We start from the raw sequence: 20,494 nt of genomic DNA on the forward strand, positions 1-20,494 counted from the left end.
AATTAAAGAATACATTGTTCTACAAGATATAAAGTGAAAAATGTCATGAGTAAAGATAGAATATGATGTTTTGTGTTTTGCTCACTTTGTTGCAAACATGACATGTAATTCATCAACATACAAGTTGTATCGTTGACATTTTCTCCGAGCTTACTATTTTGGCTAAGGATCAATTTATCAAAACCTTATTTACACACCCAAATTATCTTTATCAATCCTTTTTTTTTTTTTTTTTTTTTTTTTTTTTTTTTTGATTCAAATGAGGCAGAGCCAAAGATAATTTATCAATCCTTTGTTACACTTTATTTCATTTATCTTCACTAATCTTAGAAAATAATGTGTCAACATATCAAAAACATTATCATACGTCAAGATGATTCCCCCCTTCAATAAAAAACACCAATTTTAACGATAATTCCCATAAAAACCACAAATCAAATATCGCAATTAATAAAAAACAGATGATGCGAAAAGAGATAACACTTTCGAGTATTGACGACATCAATTTAAGCGGTCCAGCTAGGATTCTCCAAGAAGCTTCAAATAAATATAGTGACTACACGAGATTATATTTCATAGTACTAGGCCTACAAGCAATTAACAATCAACATAATTATCAAACCCTTAATAATAAGTTTATTTTAAGGCTGCTTCCCTTTTCTTTATATTTAGGCCCCATTTTCTTCAGCTCTTGTCTACTCTTTCACTTTCCACTTTCTCTCTCCTCTTTTTCCTCCCATTTTTATAGTACAGAAGCTATCTACAAATCAACTGTAGAAGAGCTTCAACCATTAACAATGAAGCTCTTTAATCTCTGCTTCTTTTCTTTGCTACTTTCTATTTCAAGTAAGTTTTCTCTTCATTTTTTATTGTAATGTTTCTGTTTCAGCATTAAATTGGTTGGAATTTATGTGTTTTGTTGAAGCATTTGTTTCTATATTTTTTTATGATAGTAATTTATAAAATGGTAAATGTGTACAGATTATGTAAGTGAGATTTTTGTTTGTCATTTTGTTCTGAATGTTGCTGGCATTATGTTTGATCTGAAATTACATTTTTTTTTTTTTTGGATTTTTCTGTTGTATTTTACTCAGTTTTTAAGATCTAAAAGTTATGGGGTTTTTGTTATAATGTGTTTCCATGTTTATATTTTGGTAGAAAATGAACCAACTGGGTGTTTTTCCTTATGACTTTCATGCTCATTTTGTCCGTTTCCAAGTTTTGAACTTTTCTGGGTTTTATTTTGCCTGTATTGTGTTTGTTTATTAGCTCAATCTTATCTTAGTTACTATGGTTTTGTGTTTGGTTGAATTAACTAGTTTAATTCCCGTGCAATGCGATATATATATATATATATATATATATATATATATATATATATATATATATATATATATATATATATATATATATATATATATATATATATATATATATAATGTTTGGTTTGAATCTTGTGTTGTATAAAAAAAATTCAGGATTTATAGATTTCCAATGATGAGAAAGTAAGAAAGTGTGACAGCATTTATAGATAGAAGATGATTAAATTTGCAACTATTTACTGATAATAATTGGATATTTCATTCAATCTATCAATTAAGACCAATTTGAATTAATTTCAGGTGCTGCAACATTTTCTCCAAAGGTTGGTGTGAATTATGGTACATTAGGCAATAACTTACCAAAACCAACCAAATCAGTTGAACTTATCAAAAGCCTTAAAGCTGGGAGGGTCAAACTTTATAGCCCAGACCCAGAAATTCTTACTGCCCTTGGTGGTACGAACCTTCAAGTCTCAATCATGGTTCCGAATGAGATCATTTCGAATATTTCGACCAACCAAAAAATGGCTAATGATTGGATTAAGACCAATTTGGTTGCTTATCCTCATACCTTGATTAGGTATGTTCTTGTTGGGAATGAAATTCTTAGTTTTATGACCGAGGCTGATAAAAAGACTTGGCATGATCTAGTCCCGGCTATGCGGAAAATCCAATATGCCCTCAAGGTGAATGGCATCCGCAAAGTCAAAGTTGGGACAACCTTGGCAATGGATGTCCTTGAATCGTCGTACCCACCCTCAAATGGCACCTTTAGGTCTGATATTGCTGATACTGTGATGAAGCCAATGTTGCAGTTTCTCAGCAATACTAAGTCATTTCTCTTTATAGACTGCTACCCGTATTTTGCTTGGTCACAGAGCTATAAAACTATCAGCCTAGATTATGCATTGTTTAATGGTGGTGTAACCTACAAAGACCCTGGCAGTGGGTTGACATATACCAATTTGCTTGATCAAATGCTTGATTCTGTTCATTTTGCAATGAAGAAGCTTGGGTACCCGGATATTAGAATCTGGATTGCTGAAACAGGTTGGCCGAATGGTGGTGATATTGACCAAATTGGAGCTAATGTCTACAATGCTGCTACTTACAATAGAAATTTGGTTCAAAAGTTGAATGCTAAACCCTTGGTTGGAACTCCTGCTATGCCTGGTGCCGTTTTGCCTACCTTCGTATTTGCTTTGTTTAACGAGAACCAAAAGGGTGGTCCAGGTACTGAGCGTCATTGGGGACAATTTTACCCAAATGGGTCAACTGTTTATCCAATTGATTTGACTGGGAAGACCCCTGTTTCATCTTATCCGCCTTTGCCAAAACCGGATAACAATGAGCCATATAAGGGGAAGATATGGTGTGTAGTGGCCAGCGACGCTAACATTACTCAACTAGCAGATGCAGTAACATATGCCTGTGGTCAAGGAAAAGGAACTTGTGCTGCTATCCAGCCCAAGGGAAACTGTTACAATCCGAATTCATTAGTTTCTCATGCTAGCTATGCATTCAGCTCATATTTCTCACAAATGAAGAGTCAAGGTGGTACTTGTTATTTCAATGGGCTTGCTGTGCAGACTGCCAAGGATCCTAGTAAGTACTTTGCTTAATCTTTCGAGTACTAATCTTTCACAAATTTTCGTTGTTTTGTTAGTCTAACATGCTGCTTAAACTTATGATCGTCCTTTCAGGTTCCGGTAAATGCAAGTATCCGAGTGTTACCCTTCCTTGAAGGTGTGGTGGTGAATCAAGTTGGAAGCAGAACAAGAATTCAGTGCCTCTATTAACGGCGAATAATCTTATAGTAGTATTAGATTAACTTAATTCTTGGGGCAGTGATTTGGGTGCCGATATGCTTCTGATGATTGAACTTTAGGAAACTATACCAACCAGTTGATTGAAGCTCCTCTTGGAATTTTAGTGCACATCAAAATCACTTCCCATGTTTTGGTACCATTCTTTTTCTAAGATGCCTTTTCGGCTTTTTGTATCAAGTTGTGGTGCTTGTATCTATCACAGGCACATCTTCTTGAGGAATGGCTGTAATATTTCAATTATTAGCAATTGACTAATTATTTTGTTGATCTTAGGCATGGTTTAGTATAATAATTTTGGCACTAGTACTTTTCTTTTTGTCATTATCATTCTTCATATTCTATGTTAGTAATGTGATCAATTTGTTGATTTTTCTTAGTTTTGGTTGTTGAGCAATCAATTGTTTTCTTTTGGTTGCTTGCTGAATTATTTTGATGTCTTTAGGATATACAAGTATGTTTTTAGTGGAATGTAATGGAAAATACGTAGTAGTTGCATTGAGAAAATAGCATTCGACAATAGCAAGCAGCAACGTTTGCATATTTTTGTTTTGTAGTCTTTGATTACATTAGCCAAGAAAAATTCAGACTAAAATAGACCTACTTGATTTTGTTTATTTCCACCATTGTTATTTAATTACAGCATTGGGATTTTCACACTTGCCAGTTGCCAATGTACTGTACATTTTATACCTTTAACATCTCTAATCATTTTTAATTAAAAACAAAGTTGATGTTTTAAAAGCTTAAAATGAGACGAATCCTTCAAAATTGAATATATTTTTCTAGCGTATAATCACAAAAGACAATTAAAGAGTATGTGTGAATTATGTAATTTTCCTATGCAATAAACAAAAAGAAAGAAGCTTATAAACATATTGATAGTGGAGAATTGGTGATCCAATAATGTACATATTAAAAAGTGCACAAAAGGCATTAAAATAGGAACATACGGAGAAAAAATAATTATAATAATTATAGTCGTACTTGGAATCAATATTATACTTCCTAATAAAATTAAAAGTTAATATATACTGTGAATAAATTCATAAGGAAAAATAAAAAAATAAAAAAATAAAAAAATCTAGTGAAATTTTATTTGATTCGTCAATGTATTTATGGTGTCACCTTTCAAATTTTTTTTTAACAAAACAACTCAAATGTAGCATGATGAAGTGAATTCAATGATAAAGGATTATCAATCAGAAATAAACACAGTGAGAACAACAAAACAAAAACAATGATAATAATACAGTGATAACAAATACTTACTACATAAAATATAGAGTTGAAACTAAATGATACCTACCCCTCTGTTTTTACTTATTTTTTATTTTATTTTATAATGTATTAGTTTGACTTGCATATTTGTCAAGATCTATTTATTAGTAAAAATTGTAACAAAATTATATTATGAAAATAGACATTGTAACAAATCTAATGATATATTGTATATAATAACATTTATTTATTTTATAATAGTAAAATAATTAAGTCAAATATGACATGTGAATAGTGCAAAAGTCAAATTGATACATTTAAAAAAAACGGAAGGAGTATATAGAATTAATGGAGCTAAAAGTGTATTGAAAAAAAATTACAGTGAAGAATAGAGTCTTTTTTCATACATAGAGCTAGGCATGGATGGTTTGGGCAATGTGGAGTTCATGTGTGTGTGCCTACATGCTTCGTGTTCAAGAGGGTTGTGCTCGAAATGGTTAAAAAAAAAATCATGTCATGTTGTGCCGATCATTAGTAGCATGCCATGTTATGTCATGCCAGAGGACCACTTTAGTACTTCATAACATTTTTATTATTTTGGTAAATAAAAAAAAAATTATCAGAAACGATTTATAGATCAGCCTGTCATGCTTGTGTTAAATTTTCATTAGTTGTACTCATGATAGGCTTGGGGCTAGTAAAACAATTTTCACGCCATGTTTGATTGACCCGTGCATATAAGATATTAAGAATGAGTAGTGAAAAGCATGATAATTTCCATTAAGATATGAGAAGCCTTTATATAGGCGTACAGTAGTAGTAAGTTACAATAGCTAAGTATTTAGAGAAGATATACACTAAGCTTATGATAAACTAAGACTATTAACAATAAGATATACACAAGAGATTACAAATAAGCCAAGTTAATCTTGGCATAGTCAGTTATAGAAGATCTTTATCTTCGACACGCCCCCGCAAGATGGACGGTCTTTGGACAAGTCCAATCTTGGAAAATAGATCATGAAAGCGAGTATGTGCCAGTGGCTTTGTTAAGGCGCCAGCGAGTTGGTCTCGACCATTGATATGTTGAACTCGAAGCATACCTCGTTGAACTTGTTCTCTAACAAAATGGAAAGTCAATGCCAAGTGTTTCATACGAGAGTGAAAAACTGGATTGGTTGCATAGTGTGTAGCTCCAAGATTATCACAATAGGTGCTAGGAGTTGAGGTAGGCTGCACATTAAGTTCAAAAAACAAGGATCTTAGCCATAAAATTTCAGCAGTTGTTGTTGCTACCGCTCTAAATTCGGCTTCGGTGGATGACTTTGCGATGCTAGTTTGCTTCTTTGAGCTCCAAGACAAGGGATTTCTTCCTAAGTAGACAAGATACCCCGTAGTAGATATATAATTATCTCTGTCCCCTGCCCAATCAGCATCACAATAGGCATGAAGTTGATTAGGAGAGTCATGGTGTAAAATTAAGCCATAAGTTGAGGTGCCATTAAGATACCGTAGCAAGTGCTTGAGAGCAGTATAGTGAATATCAGCGGGACGATGCATAAATTGAGAGAGACGACTGACCGTGTAAGCTACATCCGGCCTTGTGAGGGAAAGATATTGTAAGGCACCCACTAGAGCTCTATATTCAGTTGGGTTCTCTAATGGAACACCATCATTTAAAGTAAGAGGAGGATAAGTTATCAATGGTGAGGGAACAGACTTAGCATCCAGCATGTTTGCACGATCAAGGATATCATTAATATATTTATTTTGACTTAGAAACAAGCCAAGTTTGTGAGGGAGAACTTCAACACCAAGGAAATAAGATAAGTTACCCAGGTCCTTCAAGGAAAATCAGCTTGCCAAACTAGTGAGAAAGGATTGAAGAGTGGAAGTAGTTTGTCCCATGACGATGATATCATCAACATAAACAAGAAGATAAAATGTCACATTACTCTGATTATAGATAAATAAAGAGGAGTCAGACACCGAATTCTGAAAGCCATAAGACAATAAGTAAGCCCGAAGCTCTTGGTACCATGCTCTTGGGGCTTGTTTTAGACCATATATGGCTTTCTTTAATTTACACACATGATTTGGATAGGCCTTTTCAATGAACCCCGGTGGTTGAGCCATGTAAACATCTTCAGATAGATGGCCTTGTAAAAATGCATTGTTGATGTCGAGTTGCTGAATCGACCAACCATTTGTAATAGCAAGAGAGAGCATGAGCCTAACCGTAGTAGGCTTGATAACCGGACTAAAGGTCTCAGAGTAGTTGATTCCCGGCCTTTGGTGAAACCCTTTTGCCACTAGACGGGCTTTATATCTTTCAAGCGAGCCATCTGCATTATATTTCAATCGATATACCCATTTACAACCAACTATATTCTAAGACGGATGTGGTGGTACAAGTTCCCAAGTGCTATTTCGAGTGAGGGCACACTAGTAAAAACTAACCTCAAGTAACACCCAAAAAGTGTTACATAAAGTGTTAAAAGTGTTATTATAGACAATAGGTAACAGTTTATTGGGTGATACTTCCGCCCATGTTACCTAAGGTCTTATGTAACACTTTGAGTAACGTATGGTAACACTTTTGAAAGTGTTACCATAAACCCTCTTATGTATCACTTATAATATCATTAGTATCATTTTTAAAGTGTTACTTTTTATTTCTTATGTAACACTTACTTATCTTTAGTAACATTTTTCAATCATATAGTATCACTTTTTCAACATTATGTATCACTTTTTCAAACTAATGTAACACTATGTTGATTATTAGGTAACATTTTTCAATCTTCTTTTGACATTTAATAGCACTTTATTTGACATTATGTATCACTTTTTACAAACTAATGTAACACCATCTTAATGAATAGGTAACATTTATTATTATTATTATTATTATTATGTACAACAACAAAAAATTTGAAATTAACACATGTAATAGACAATAATTTGAATTGAAATAATTGATTTCATAGTTCTTACAAAAAACATCCATAAACACCAATTTTTTATATTCGCTAAACAATCTAATAATCAAAATAAAAAGAAAGTGAACTTCAGTCTCTTTTAGACCTCTAATCTCTAAAAAACAGTCAGCGCGGTTGCACCAAACAGCAGTAACAATAGCACATAGCAGCAGCTAGCTAGCTAGAAAAAACAGTGGAAATACTTGTGCTAACTGCAGCCATAGTTGCAGGTGCGGCACTTGTCACAGTGGAAAATCTATTTTGCTGAGTTTCAACAGCTATACTGGGATAAGAGACCATTATCGTGTCCACGAACTGGGATTGAACAGCTGAACTAGACTCTACACGAACAATTTCTTCTGTGTTTGCAGCTAGCACTTCCTTCCTCCTGATTTTCTCCAGATCCTGCAGAGTACAGGAGCAAAATATCTGATTAATTCATAGTTAAAGGACATCATAATGGCATATGACACTCATTATGTTGGTAGTATTTTTTTTTTTTATAGTATCAGCAGCAGATGTCTTTCTTTGATTGCAGCAACAATTTTACATCTTGAAGAACTCTCCTACTGTCCTACACATACCTACAGATATATAGATATATAAAATATGATAGATATGCTCTCATCAATCAACATCATCCCTGATGCAGCAAGCGCCACTTTGATTACATAGATGATCAGATATCATCAACCATTCAGCATTATCCATATTTCAAAGCAAAGAACATAATTCATGGGCTCATTAAATTTACGCAAGGAAGTACCATCAAAATGTACCCAACAGATGAATAATGCACATATAGTAAGATACACAAGGTCCTGATCTGATCTAAAGTGTCAAAATGTAGCGTATTCACAACTTTTATAACATGAGAAGCAGGCCCAAATTTAGGTATCAGGTTATCCAAGAGTACTGAACCAGCTTATAAAATTTACAAAGGCAGAAAGGTTTATATAATTAAATATGGTCTCAGCCACTTAGAAAGACAAATACATATCAGTCAACACAAAGCAATCTTATTCTGATATAACTGAGCAAAACAACAATTGTGAATTGTCATTACCATCGGACAAATAAAGACTGATATAATTGAGCAAACCAAGATTGTAAACTCTCATTACCATCAGATCAATAAAGTAGGGGGTTATCACGCAATTCTAAACTCAACAGATATGTAAAAAGCTTCTAGACTACGTACATCCCGGCCTGATGGTTTTATTCTTGCCAATACTAAAGTCTGATCAGCTATAATCACGCAATGCAAAGATAAAAGTGCACTGAAATTGTGCCAATGGTAGAAATTTACCTTAGTGAATTGAAGCCGGCACAACTCGCCTGCTGCCCGAGCACCTTGAAACCACTCAGCTCAAAACTGCCAAATGTAAAATGTCACTATATAAAATATCAGACCTTGAAAATTTGACTTGCAAAATAGAGGTCAGAGTAAATTCTGTTACATTACACTTAACCACTAACTTACAAAAATCATAACATAACAAGTTCAAATAGAAAAAAAAAAAAAAAAAAAAAAAAAAAAAAAAAAAAAGCACTTAAATAATAGTTCAGATTGCCCCTCGGCACTTAAATGAACATGCCAGAAAATGGTAATTGTTTCCTATCAATGCAGGTAAGAAAGGAGCTGATCTGAATGAGTACAACCCTAGTGGCCAATATTAGAAACCTGAAGGATGACAGAAAGTCAATGCTGGAGAGTAAGCCTTTGGGCATTACACAATCAGGTGACACTTTTTAGCTTATTATTGAATTGCATTGTTTTATTACTTTCTTAATATATGGCCGAAATTTCTAATCATGATTGTAAGGTGTGTAGTAGCTAGTATTGTGGGATATTAATTAGCTTGTTTAATACCTAAATTGTCACAGTGGTGTGTGGTGGATTATTTTGGTGCTCAAGAACAGGCCAGCCTCGCTCAATTCAAAAGTTTTGTTTATTAGTCTTTTTCTTGGTGACTAACTAATTAAATTAGGACATCTTTGAATATTATTTCTTCATAAACTTAGTTCATTGATCATCAATAATGCTTGTTTTGTTTGTTGAAAATTTTTCCTTAGTTTTGTTCTGTTCTTATTCGCTTAGTTTTTGTGTTTGGTCAGTTTGATTTGAGTAAGTATGGACAAGAGAGTTGTGGCTATCACTCAATGTACAGATGTACTATCATAATTTTTGCTAATGCTTGTAAATCGAGACTTGACCCAACCTGAGTCCACCCAATTTAAAAGGACCTATATTAAAGGGTTAATAGGAAAGGTTTTATCGGATATTTTGAACTGGGATCCTAAAGACAATGATTTGGATTTCTTCATAAGATTCAGCTGTCTTATCTGTATACTTTTCCCTGTGATATCTGCCTCTCAGTAACTTAAATTTTCTTCATGAGTCCATGGAACTCTGGAAGAGAAAGGCCACTTCCACCAAGACATTCCTATAGTTTAAAAGCTGGAAAAGTCTTATTGAAATTTAGTTCGTACTTTATCAGAATATATATTTCTAACAAGTACAAGAAAATTATGTTATCACATCTGTAGCAGATTGTAAAAGTAATTTCAAATAGTAGACACATTGATAAGAATACCAATCTGAAACACCAATGTTGGCTACAATCTGATTCACCTCTTCCCTAGTTCTACTTCATTCAAATGCTAGCTATAGCTAGGGTGGGGATTTAAGCTTGCAGCTGCTGCCTCGCCAAGGCTGCTGAGTTCATCTAGTTCACATATATTTAGGAATTAAATCAACTATTTCTGTTAAAATTAACAACTTCACATCATTCTTAATGAATATTTGATGCTTTCTAGGAAAAGCAGTAAAATTTAAGATCAATAATACGATACATATGACATCGTTTTAACAAGAAAAGTTCATTAATATACAAAAACAAAATGCATAAAATCGTGAATAACAATAGATGTAAATTTCAATTTTAATTAAAACCAAAAATATAAACCCTATAAACTAGATTGTAATAATATAATTCATATGAAAATTAATGATCACATAACCAAAAACGTTGAAAATCCACCAAAATTAACAGAATACCTGATTGCAAGCGCGAATTAGATGAAATCAGAGATGACTAATTCAACTGGTTTTGTGATTTTGTGTCGACTGAAACCCCAGATGGCGAATTTGTGACGAATGAAACCCTAGATGACAAATTGAACGAAAAATACTGATTTTGTGATGAATTTCGCGAGGCAACAACGAATTGATGAAATGTATAACCAAAGATATAATGAAGTAATGAACACCGTAGTAGTACCGTATGCTGTTATTCCTTCGCTCTCGATTCATTTGATGATGTTGCTTGTGATTCAGATGATGGTATTGATCGATGATGATGATGATGATGATGATGATTCAGAGGATGACGCTGCTGATGATGAAGGCGACTCCATTGATTGTATAATCTAAACTCATTCAGAGAGAGAAGGGGTATTTGAGCAAAAATGAGAGGAGGAGATAGATTCTAATGAGATGTTAAAAAAAATGAAAAATAAAGGGTACCGCTCATTTTTTTCTACAATAAAAATAAAAAGGATTGAGCATAAATTAAGCGTTACAACTAAGTGATACCTAAAATCAAAGTGTTACCGTAAAGTGTTACATAATATTAATGTGTTACAAAAAATGTTACTTAATACGACAATGTTACAAAAGAGTTACGTAAAAATTAAATAATCCTTAATTTTTAAAGTGTTACCAATGGGAGTTATCTAAGCCCAATTTTGTACTAGTGGCAGCATGTTCCTCACTCATGGCAGTGCGCCATTGGGGATCTTTGAGGGCTTGAGTGATGTTGCGGGGTTCACACTGTTGGGATTGTGTGGTGACAACATGAGCAAATTTGGGATTTGGCTTGACAATGTTGTTTTGGAGTCTGAGTAGTCATGGTCCTAGTTGGATGACTAGGAGGAGGAGGTGGGGAAGGTGGGGTGATTGGAGGTAGAGTATGAGGTGTGACAGATGGTATATGGGTGGTTGGTGTTGTGACTAGTACCTCTATAGTGTACCACTCTTCAACAGTGGGAAGAGGTTTTGCTATGGGAAAGGCAATAGCATATGGACACTCATAATCAATAAATTTCACATGTTGAGAAGTGTATAGTCTCATGGTAGGCAAGTGTAAGCAATAGTAAGCACTTTGGGTGGAGGAATAACCAACAAACACGCAAGGAAGGGAACGATTATCAAGTTTGTGGGAGGCATAAGGCCGCAATTAGGGGTAACAAAGACACCCAAAATTTTGTAATTTACTATAATTGGGTGGTTTACCAAACAACCTAAAGTAAGGTGAATCATTGTTTAGAGTTGGAGTTGGGAGGCGATTAATGAAATAGGTGGCAGTGGTAAAGGCATGGGACCAAAAGGTGAGTGGGAGTTTGGCATGTGTGAGGAGGGAAAGACTAAATTCAACAATGTGTTTATGCCGACATCGTTCGGCATATCCATTGTGCTCAGGAGTATCTGGAGGTGTAGTGAGATGAGAAATGTCATTTATGGTTAAGGTTGGACGTAATTTTAATTATTCACCCCCATTATCAGAAAATAATTGGATAATAGGTTTATTAAAAAATTTCTCAACAAGAGCACGAAATCGAACAAATACATGATGAGTATCAGATTTGTCCTTTAGAGGATATAGCCATGTATACTTTGTATAGTGATCCACAAAAAGTACATAGTACTTATAGCCATCGTAAGAGGGAATTGGTGAACTCCAAACATCACTAAATATTAAATCAAGTGGAGCATTAGAGGTAAGGGTGGAATTGGAAAAAGGTAATTTGTGACTTTTATTAATATTGCAAGCATTACAATCAGAAATGGAATAATCCTTAATTGAAAGGGAAAACTTGGAATTTAAAGTCCCAACACTACTAGAAAACAGGAAAATAGTGACGAACTGGTTCCAACGGACACAGAAATCCGTCGAAAAAGTCGAAATTTCCGATGAATTCAACAATTTCGTCAGAATTCCATCGGAAAATTTCGACGGAATATAAATCCGTTGGAATATATGTACTTTTCGACGGATAAATATTCTGTCGGAAATTTCTAACGGATTTTTCCGTCGGAATAATATTTAAAAAAAAAAACTGAAACCCTAACCCTATACTTATTTCCGCCGCTTCTATCTATTTCTCCTTCTCCTTCTCCATCTCTCTGACTTTCCTTTTCTCTCTCCTCTTCTGCATTCTTCTTCTCTTCCTCTCCTCTTTCATCTTCTCTTTCCTCTTCTTCTCTCTCCTCTTCGGTCTCCTTCTCCTCTTCCTCTCCTCTTTCTTCCTCTCTTTCTCTCCTCTTCATTCCCCTCTTTCAACCACCTCATATCTCCCACCACCGCCGCCAACATCGGCATCAACAACTACACCAACAGTCCAAGACCGACATTAACATCAACAACAATTTCGATCTAGAGTTTCGCCCTTTCTCTCTTTTCTCATGATGAAAACAAAGGTTTCCAGGTCAAATTCATTTGGCCTCCTAAACCCAATTTCAAGGTTTTGTGTGGTCGAATTGAGGTATGTATCTCTCTCTCTTTTTTTTTATCGGTTTTTTTTTAATATATATGGTTGTGTTGGGTGGTGGCTGTTGGAGTTAATAATTTTTGTTTTGTGTGGTCGACGGTTTTTTTTAATAATTTTTTTTCTTTATTTTTTTTGTTATTTTTTGGCTTGTGATTGGTTGTTTCGTCGGCGGCGGTGGTGGTTTTTGGTGGGTGGTGGGGTGGTTTGTTTAGGATGGGTGGTTTAGCTGAATTTGTTAGGGTAAGGGGGTGGATCTGGTTCGCTTACGTAGGTAAGGGTTCTGGTGGAGGTTTTGGTGGTTGGGTAGTGGGTGGTGGTACGGGTTAGGGGGGCTGGTGGTGTGGGGTGGTGGATCAACTTTTTTTTTTTGTTTTTTTAACAATTTTCCGACGGAATTTCCGTCGCAATTTTCCGGCGGATTACAGTCCGTCGGAAATTTCCGATGGATTTTCCCGGGCCTAAAAATCGCTGCCGACGAATTGAATTCCATTGGAATTTCCGTCGGAATAGTGTTTCCGGCGAAAAAGATTGTTTTTCCTACAACATGTTTTGTGACAACTAGTTCGGACGGAATTTCCATCGGAAACCTCGGAAAATAGGATGTTTTCGACGGAAGAATTCCGTCGTTATTTGCCTGTTTTCTAGTAGTGTAAGAACCTTAATTAAAGGATGCCCAAGCCTATGGTGCCAATAATGAATGGGCTTTGTGAAACTTGTGAAGACTCGAGGAAGACCTGGGTTCCACTCATAGACTCCAGCTTTAGTTGGACCCTGTAGGAGGGTGGTTCCCTTCGAAAGCTCCTTAACACGAAGCATAAAGGGTAAGAACTCAATACTAGTATTGTTATCTTTGTAAAATTGGGATATGGATAGGATATTTCTAGATGTGTGAGGGACATGTAAGACATTATTGAACAATAAACTTTTAGAAGAAAGGGAGATAGAAAATGCACCGGTGTTAGAGATAGGAAGGGCAGACCCATCTCCAATAATTAATTCCTCCGTGCCGTCATAAGGAGCATGTAGAGATAAATTGTTGAGATCATTAGTGACATGGTGGGATGCTCCACTGTCAAGAAGCCAAACATTTGATTGTGGCATTGAACCCATTGCTACATTGGCTTGAGGATGTTGTTGATGACCAATATTGAAAGCCCTTGCCTGAGTTGGTGTTGGGATTTCAATTGAGGGAAATTGTGACTTGAATATAGAGCATTGATTGAGAGCATGGCCAGACATGTGACACCATTGACACTTGCCAAGAAAGGGACGTTGTGGGCGAGGTCCTTGTGATTGTTGCATGGTGGAGGGCATAGGATTTGGCAATAAGCCTGGAGTAGGATTCCATTGCTGCTTGCCCTTGTATTGTGGACGACATTGAGCAGCTAAGGCAGTTGCAAGGAAGGAGGTGGAAGCTACATTTAATGTATTCTTGGCAGCAAGTTCATGAGTGATTTATTTCTCATGAAGCTCTTCAAAAGAAATAGTAGTGTCTCGTGCATTCATAGCATCAATGATGGGCTTGTAAGTCTCATAATCAAGACCCTGCAGAATTTTGTCAATAATATCCTCTTGGTCCATTGGTTTATCCACAGTAGCTAAACGATCAGTACATTGTTTAATAGCTTGCATGTAATTGGTAATTGAAAGAGTACCCTCAGTTATATGGGCAAGATGATCCTTGATCTGCTTCAAGTGTCCACGAGACGAGTTCGCATAGGTTGAAGCTAAAATTTCCCATGCATCTTGAGAAGATGTTGACTGAGACACCAATGGAACAAGATCTTGAGATAAAGAACCGACAAGAGCACCAAAGACAAGGCGATCTTGACGGAACCATAAAAGTGCCTCCGGGTTAAGGACAGACACGCCATCTTTGGTGATGGAAGCAGGTGGAGAAGGATAAGTTCCATCAACGAAACTTAAAGAGATCATAGCCGAGAAGATGCACTTGCATTTGTGTCTTCCATGCTATGTAATTTGTACCCGTGAGTTTGATAGTATTATGTAATTGAAGAATAGTGAAAGGCTTAGTAGGGTCATCATTATTAGGGATAATAGAATTACTCATGTTGAGAGTAGAAAAGTGAATATTAGGAGTGATAAAAAAAATTAGAGGATCAAAAGCTCGGATACCATATAAGATATTAAGAATGAGTAGTGGAAAGCTTGATAATTTCCATTAAGATATGAGAAGCCTTTATACAAGCGTACAGTAGTAGTAGGTTACAATGGCTAAGTATCTAGAGAAGATATACACTAAGTGTTTAGGCAAATCTCAATAAGGGCATATGAGAATCTGCTAGGTTTGAGGGGTGATAACAATCATACTACCAAAAGCATATAAAATAGCAGTAAAGCAATAATAAAGCAATAGATAAGCAATGAACAAACAATAAGTAAACAAGATGAACTCTATTATGAAAAGAGAATAAGTTTAGAGATACAATACTGAATAAGGACTAGCCTCCTTCTTCAGTAGGGACGAAGCTCCGTAGGTAAACGCAGAGTAATTCTCTTATATTTAGAGTATATGTGCGTACATGCATGCTCAAAATGTCTAATTATGCTTATTTATACCTAGGGATCTCTAGGGTTTACAAAGATATTCGGAATATATTCAAAATGAGGAAGATCTTCTTGATTTATCTTCTTCCCTGTTCTGTAGGTGTATCTTTGGCAAGTATCTCCTTGATTGATATCCTTGATGCTGCTTTCCTTGTTTATTCCAATCAAGCCGTTTTGCTCATTCTTGCTGAGTTATTGCTTCTTGGACTGGTGCCCTAAATGTAATGGGTCGTATTACAATACGGGCCCAACAATTGCCCCTAATTTTTATTTCCAAGTATTTGGAAGTGAAAATTACCTAAAGAAAGCTCTAGAAAATATTTTGAATTTCAGAAATTGTTCCAACGGTTAGCAAAATAGAAAGTGGTGGCGGTTTTAAGGCAACTTCCTCGATAACTGTGAAGGGCGGTTTATTTCCGTCTTTGGTATTTATTGGGTGTGCAGGCTATTGTCTAATCACTTCAATTGCTTTGCCCCAATTTCAATTTCATCAGGTATTTTCTCTCTCTTCTCTATTTGCTCTGTTTTACACTTTGTACTTTTCTCTTGTTTTTGCGATGGATGATCATGTGAGAGTGGTGTTTGCTGGGGTGGATGAGGGTGTGAAAAGGCCAAACTTGGTGGCGCATAACGTCTTTCCTGTCAAGGATACCTATCCCTCCACCATTACGAAGGAGGAAGTTCAGAATATTGCTGCAATTGCGCGTTTTCCTGATGGGGTTGTGGTGAAAATTCCATCACCTAGGGAAAGGGCTGACTGGACTGCCCCTGGTTGGGTGTGTTTCTTTGAGTACCCTTTTGTAATTGGGCATACTTTTCCTTTTTCTGCTCTTGTTCGCCAATTTCTTTCTAGAGTTAGGGTTTCGCCTTGTCAATTGTTGCCCCAGACTTGGAGGGTATTGAGAATTCTGGATTTGCTGAGTATAAAATTGGGTATAGAACTTGATGTGAGGGATTTGTGTTACCCTTATACTATTAGGACCAGTGGTAAAGGTCGAGTTGGTCTTCGCCTGAAGGATGGCGTTGGTCCTTTGGTGACTGACTTGGAGAAGGCGTTTGACAAGAAGTGGTATCACAAGTTCTTCTTTATGAGGATTGATTCGTTGGGTGATGATTGTGATTTTTTTATTGACACTGTTGAGGCTGAAGGTATTCTGTTTTCTTATTCTTTTATGTTCTTCCTTCCTTCTTTGTTGATTTGGGCTTATTTGCTTGTTGGTTGCAGTGAGTAAATTGAAGCAGCGCTCTCAGTCTCCATCCTTGATAGACAAGTTGTATGAGTTGAGTGCAGACGAGAGATCTTTCATCAAGTTGACACAACCTGAAGCAGTTATTCAAATTAAGTCCTTGGACGAATCTGATTCTGAACAGAAAGTTGCCCCAACCATGTCTCAAGGTTTGTTTTCTTTCTTTCTTGTGAGTTTCGATGTTTTGCTGTACTTATAATTTTGTGAATGTGTGGTTGATGCCGGTTTGCTTGTTTAGTTTGTGGGTTTTTAATTTTGAATCGGTTGTATCCTTGTTGAATATACTTGTATACAATTGTTAATCTATTTGATTCAATTAGCGTCCTTGCTGTATATACTTGTTGTGATCCTTGTTGTATATATTTGCTGTGATCCTTGTTGTATACATTTGCTGTGTTCCTAGTTGTATTACTTTTTGAACCAGCTATGTTCCTTGTAGATACATCAAGGTCACTAAGGTCTCATGATCTTCTTAGCTCATCTTCCATATTGGGTCGTCTTAAGTCTCGCTCGTCCCCCCAGACTTCTGAGGCTGTTCTCATCAAGATGGTTGCTCCCAAGAGTGTCCCTCCTCCGCCTCCGTCTCGTGCCAGTCTCAAGAGGAAGTTGGAGGTGCCTATTGATGTTGACGCTGCTGAGTTTTCTTTTGACTCTCTTGCTCCGCATGTAGATACCCTATTGTTTCCTTCTTTCAAGGATCGCCAGTTTTCGATGACTTTTGCTGACCTTTCACAAGAGGCGGCCGTACAGTCTTTCCAGGTATAGTATACTCCATTTTTTTTTTTAATAAAATCAACCTTATTGAAATATGCTCCTTACACTTCATCTTTGTTGTGCAGAGCCTGCAGTCTTGCCTTGGTGTCTTAGGCAAGGTGTCAGAATTTTCTCGGGTGTATGAGGCTATGAAGAAGGAGCGTGATGCTCTGTCTGACAAGTACAAGGCTGCTACTGAGGCTTTGAAGGCTGAACGGACTAAGCATCGGGACTGCATTTCTGAGCGGGATGGGCTGAAAGGTACCTTGAAGGAAGCTGCTAACGAGGCCATTGATGCTGCTACGTACTACTACGGGAAGGCACGTCTTGAGATGATGGAGGAGTTTCAGCAAAGAAAGTATGAGGCTTGGGACTATGATGGTGATAAGGCTTCTTTCGAGAAGGCGTTTCCTGAGGGGACTGCTGCTCCTGACTCACTACTGCTGAGCTTTGCTGATGAGGAAGTGAACTCTCCTCATAATGAAGAAGTCAAGGATGCCCCAGAGGTGATGAAGCCTGTTACTGAAGAAGTAGCTCCTGCTGACAACATGGGGGAGAATTAGTTTAACTGGTGCTGTGTCATCTTTTTTAAAAAAAATGTAAAACTTTTGAATGTTGTTTCTGTTTACTGCCTAAGAGCAGTTTGGATAATTTGTTTTTATTTTGTGCTACACTTCTGTAGCTGGATGCTTTGTTTAATTTTGTTGCAATACAACTAAGTATTTCTGTCTTTCTTGCTGTGTGGTTGACTTTTCTGTATAGTGTGTTGTGATTGTAGTTGTATCACGAATGTATTACAGTTGTATTACAGTTGTGATGCTACTTACATGTGTTTGTATGCCTTGTAAGGATAGTAGGTCTGTTCTTTTCAGGAATGACTTGTCTTTGTTCTGTAGTGAAGGGACTTGTTACATTCTTGCTCAGTAATGTCAGTCGTGTTCTTTGCAAAACAGAAGAAGGTGAGGGGTGGCCGTGGGTTTCCCCAACGGCCACGGCCCTCCGATGCCAAAGTCAGTACTCGTAATGATCATAAAGCAAATTGACAAAGGATAGAGATAGATGAGTACCTTTTGTGCTGATTTTGGATGTTGGAGATTTTTGTGTTTTTGTGTTTTTCTCTTTTTTTTTGTATTTTTGCTTGTTTTCCTGTTTTTTTGTTTTTCCTTTTTGTAAATTAAAAGACAAAATAGAAATAATAACTGCGTACCTTTCTTCAGAAATATATAACTTTAAATGTGCTGCGTTCCAGCTTCGCTGCACTTCTTTTCCTTCTGCATTCCTGAGTCTGTATGCTCCATTACCCATTACCTTAGTGATTTCATAGGGTCCTTCCCAGTTGGGTGCTAACTTTCCTGCATTGACTTCCCTGGTGTTTTCGTATACCTTCCTGAGAACCCAATCTCCTAGCTTGAAGACTTTGATTCTGACATTCTTGTTGAAGGATCTTGCTACTTCCTGATGATATGCTGTCATTCTCATTTGCGCGTCTTCCCTGAGTTCCTCCACTGTGTCTAAGTTGTGAATTAGTTCTGCTTGGTTTCTTTCTTCTGTCATTAGCCTGTACCTTGCTGTAGGTACTTCTAACTCTGTTGGGATTACAGCTTCACATCCGTAAACCAGTGAGAAAGGGGTATGACCTGTAGCGCCTTTAGGAGTTGTCCTGTCTGCCCACAATATGTTGGGTAGTTCGTCTGCCCATTTTCCCTTGGCTCCTTCCAGCCTTTTCTTCATGTTGCCTATAAGGACTTTGTTGCTCGATTCTGCTTGTCCGTTTGCTTGTGGTTACCTTGGTGTTGATAAGAGAGATGTTCCATTCCTTACAGAACTTGGTGGTTTTGTTGCTGATGAATTGGGACCCATTGTCTGTAATGATCTCTGCTGGTACTCCGAACCTGCTTAGAATGTTCCTCTTTATAAATGAGACGACGTGCTTATCCTTGATTTCCTTGTATGCTTCTGCTTCAATCCATTTGGAAAAGTAGTCTGTCATTGCTAAGAGGTACACTCTCTGTCCTGATGACGGGGGTAGCTTTACTATATCCATTCCCCACTTCATAAATGGCCAAGGTGTCAATGTTGGGTGTAATTCCTCTGATGGCTTGTGTGTCAAGGGCGCATGTTTTTGGCATGCTAGGCATTTCTTGGCGAACTCTGCTGCATCCTTCCTCATACTGGGCCAGTAGTATCCCATTCTAAGTGCTCTGTTGGCTAGATTCCTTCCTCCGGAGTGATTTCCGCACTCTCCACTGTGTAGGGATTGTAAGACTTGCTGAGCTTCTTTTCCTTCCAGGCATCTTAAGAAAGGTCCTGCTGCAGATTTCTTGAAGAGTACATTGCTGATCAGGCAGTACTTGGAGGCTTTCTGAGCGAATGCTTGAGCTGTTACTTTCCTTGTTGGTTTCGTGTTGTCCAGGAGGTATTCTTTCAGAGGCGTTGTCCAACTGTTGTCTTCTTCTTCTGTAGGGCCTGTTTGAATTTCGTAGACACTCATGGTTGACTCTTTCTCTATGGCTGGTGAAAGTACGTGTACTAGTGGGATTGTCCCAAATTCCTCTGGATTGATGTTTGACCCCAAATTTGCCAGTACGTCTGCTTCGGTGTTCAGGTTTCGGGGTACTTGTTCTATCTTGAACTCCTTGAATTCTTTGATGAGCTTCTTTGTGACTTCTAGGTAGGCAATCATTCTAGTGTCTTTTGCTGCATACTGCCCGTTGACTTGGTTTACCATGAGTAGAGAATCAGAAATTACTTCCAGGTGTTGTATCTTCATATCCCTTGCAACGGTTAGCCCTGTGATTAGTGCTTCATATTCAGCTTCATTATTGGTAGCCTTGAAGTTACACCTTATTGCCTGTGTTATCTTGTCTCCTTGGGGTGATGTTAGTACTACTCCTAAGCCTACTCCTCGCATGTTTGCTGCACCATCTGTATGGAGTGTCCATTTCTGCGCAGCTTTTGGTTCCTGTAGAGCTAGTACTTCCTTCTATGCTTCTTCTTCAAGGGTAGGGCTGAAGTCTGCCACG

General features: G+C 37.0%; 1 protein-coding gene and 1 long non-coding RNA gene across 2 annotated transcripts; one reads left to right on the top strand and one right to left on the bottom strand.

Moving 5' to 3' along the window:
• Positions 1-618: 618 nt before the first annotated feature.
• Positions 619-3,472, top strand: LOC145570301 (putative glucan endo-1,3-beta-glucosidase A6). The gene is made up of 3 exons (XM_081629338.1): positions 619-846; positions 1,623-2,927; positions 3,026-3,472. The coding sequence occupies exons 1-3, from the start codon at positions 798-800 to the stop codon at positions 3,064-3,066; spliced, it is 1,395 nt and encodes a 464-aa protein (XP_081485464.1). The 5' UTR covers positions 619-797; the 3' UTR covers positions 3,067-3,472.
• A 3,850-nt stretch (positions 3,473-7,322) lies between these two features.
• Positions 7,323-10,856, bottom strand: LOC145571936 (uncharacterized). The gene is made up of 4 exons (XR_014096654.1): positions 10,635-10,856; positions 10,412-10,518; positions 8,660-8,725; positions 7,323-7,755 (listed from the first exon to the last, which is right to left on the bottom strand). It is a non-coding gene; the product is annotated as an uncharacterized LOC145571936 (long non-coding RNA).
• Positions 10,857-20,494: the final 9,638 nt, after the last annotated feature.

The sequence above is a fragment of the Chenopodium album genome, chromosome 12 (assembly GCF_948465745.1).
Source record: "Chenopodium album chromosome 12, dcCheAlbu1.1, whole genome shotgun sequence".
Taxonomy (NCBI): Eukaryota; Viridiplantae; Streptophyta; class Magnoliopsida; order Caryophyllales; family Amaranthaceae; genus Chenopodium; species Chenopodium album.

Coding starts and splice junctions, on each gene's coding strand:
- LOC145570301 (XM_081629338.1), top strand. CDS start 798: ATGAAGCTCTTTAATCTCTGCTTCTTTTCTTTGCTACTTTCTATTTCA. Junction 847..1,622: donor TTTGCTACTTTCTATTTCAA/GTAAGTTTTCTC, acceptor AATTAATTTCAG/GTGCTGCAACATTTTCTCCA. Junction 2,928..3,025: donor GCAGACTGCCAAGGATCCTA/GTAAGTACTTTG, acceptor TCGTCCTTTCAG/GTTCCGGTAAATGCAAGTAT.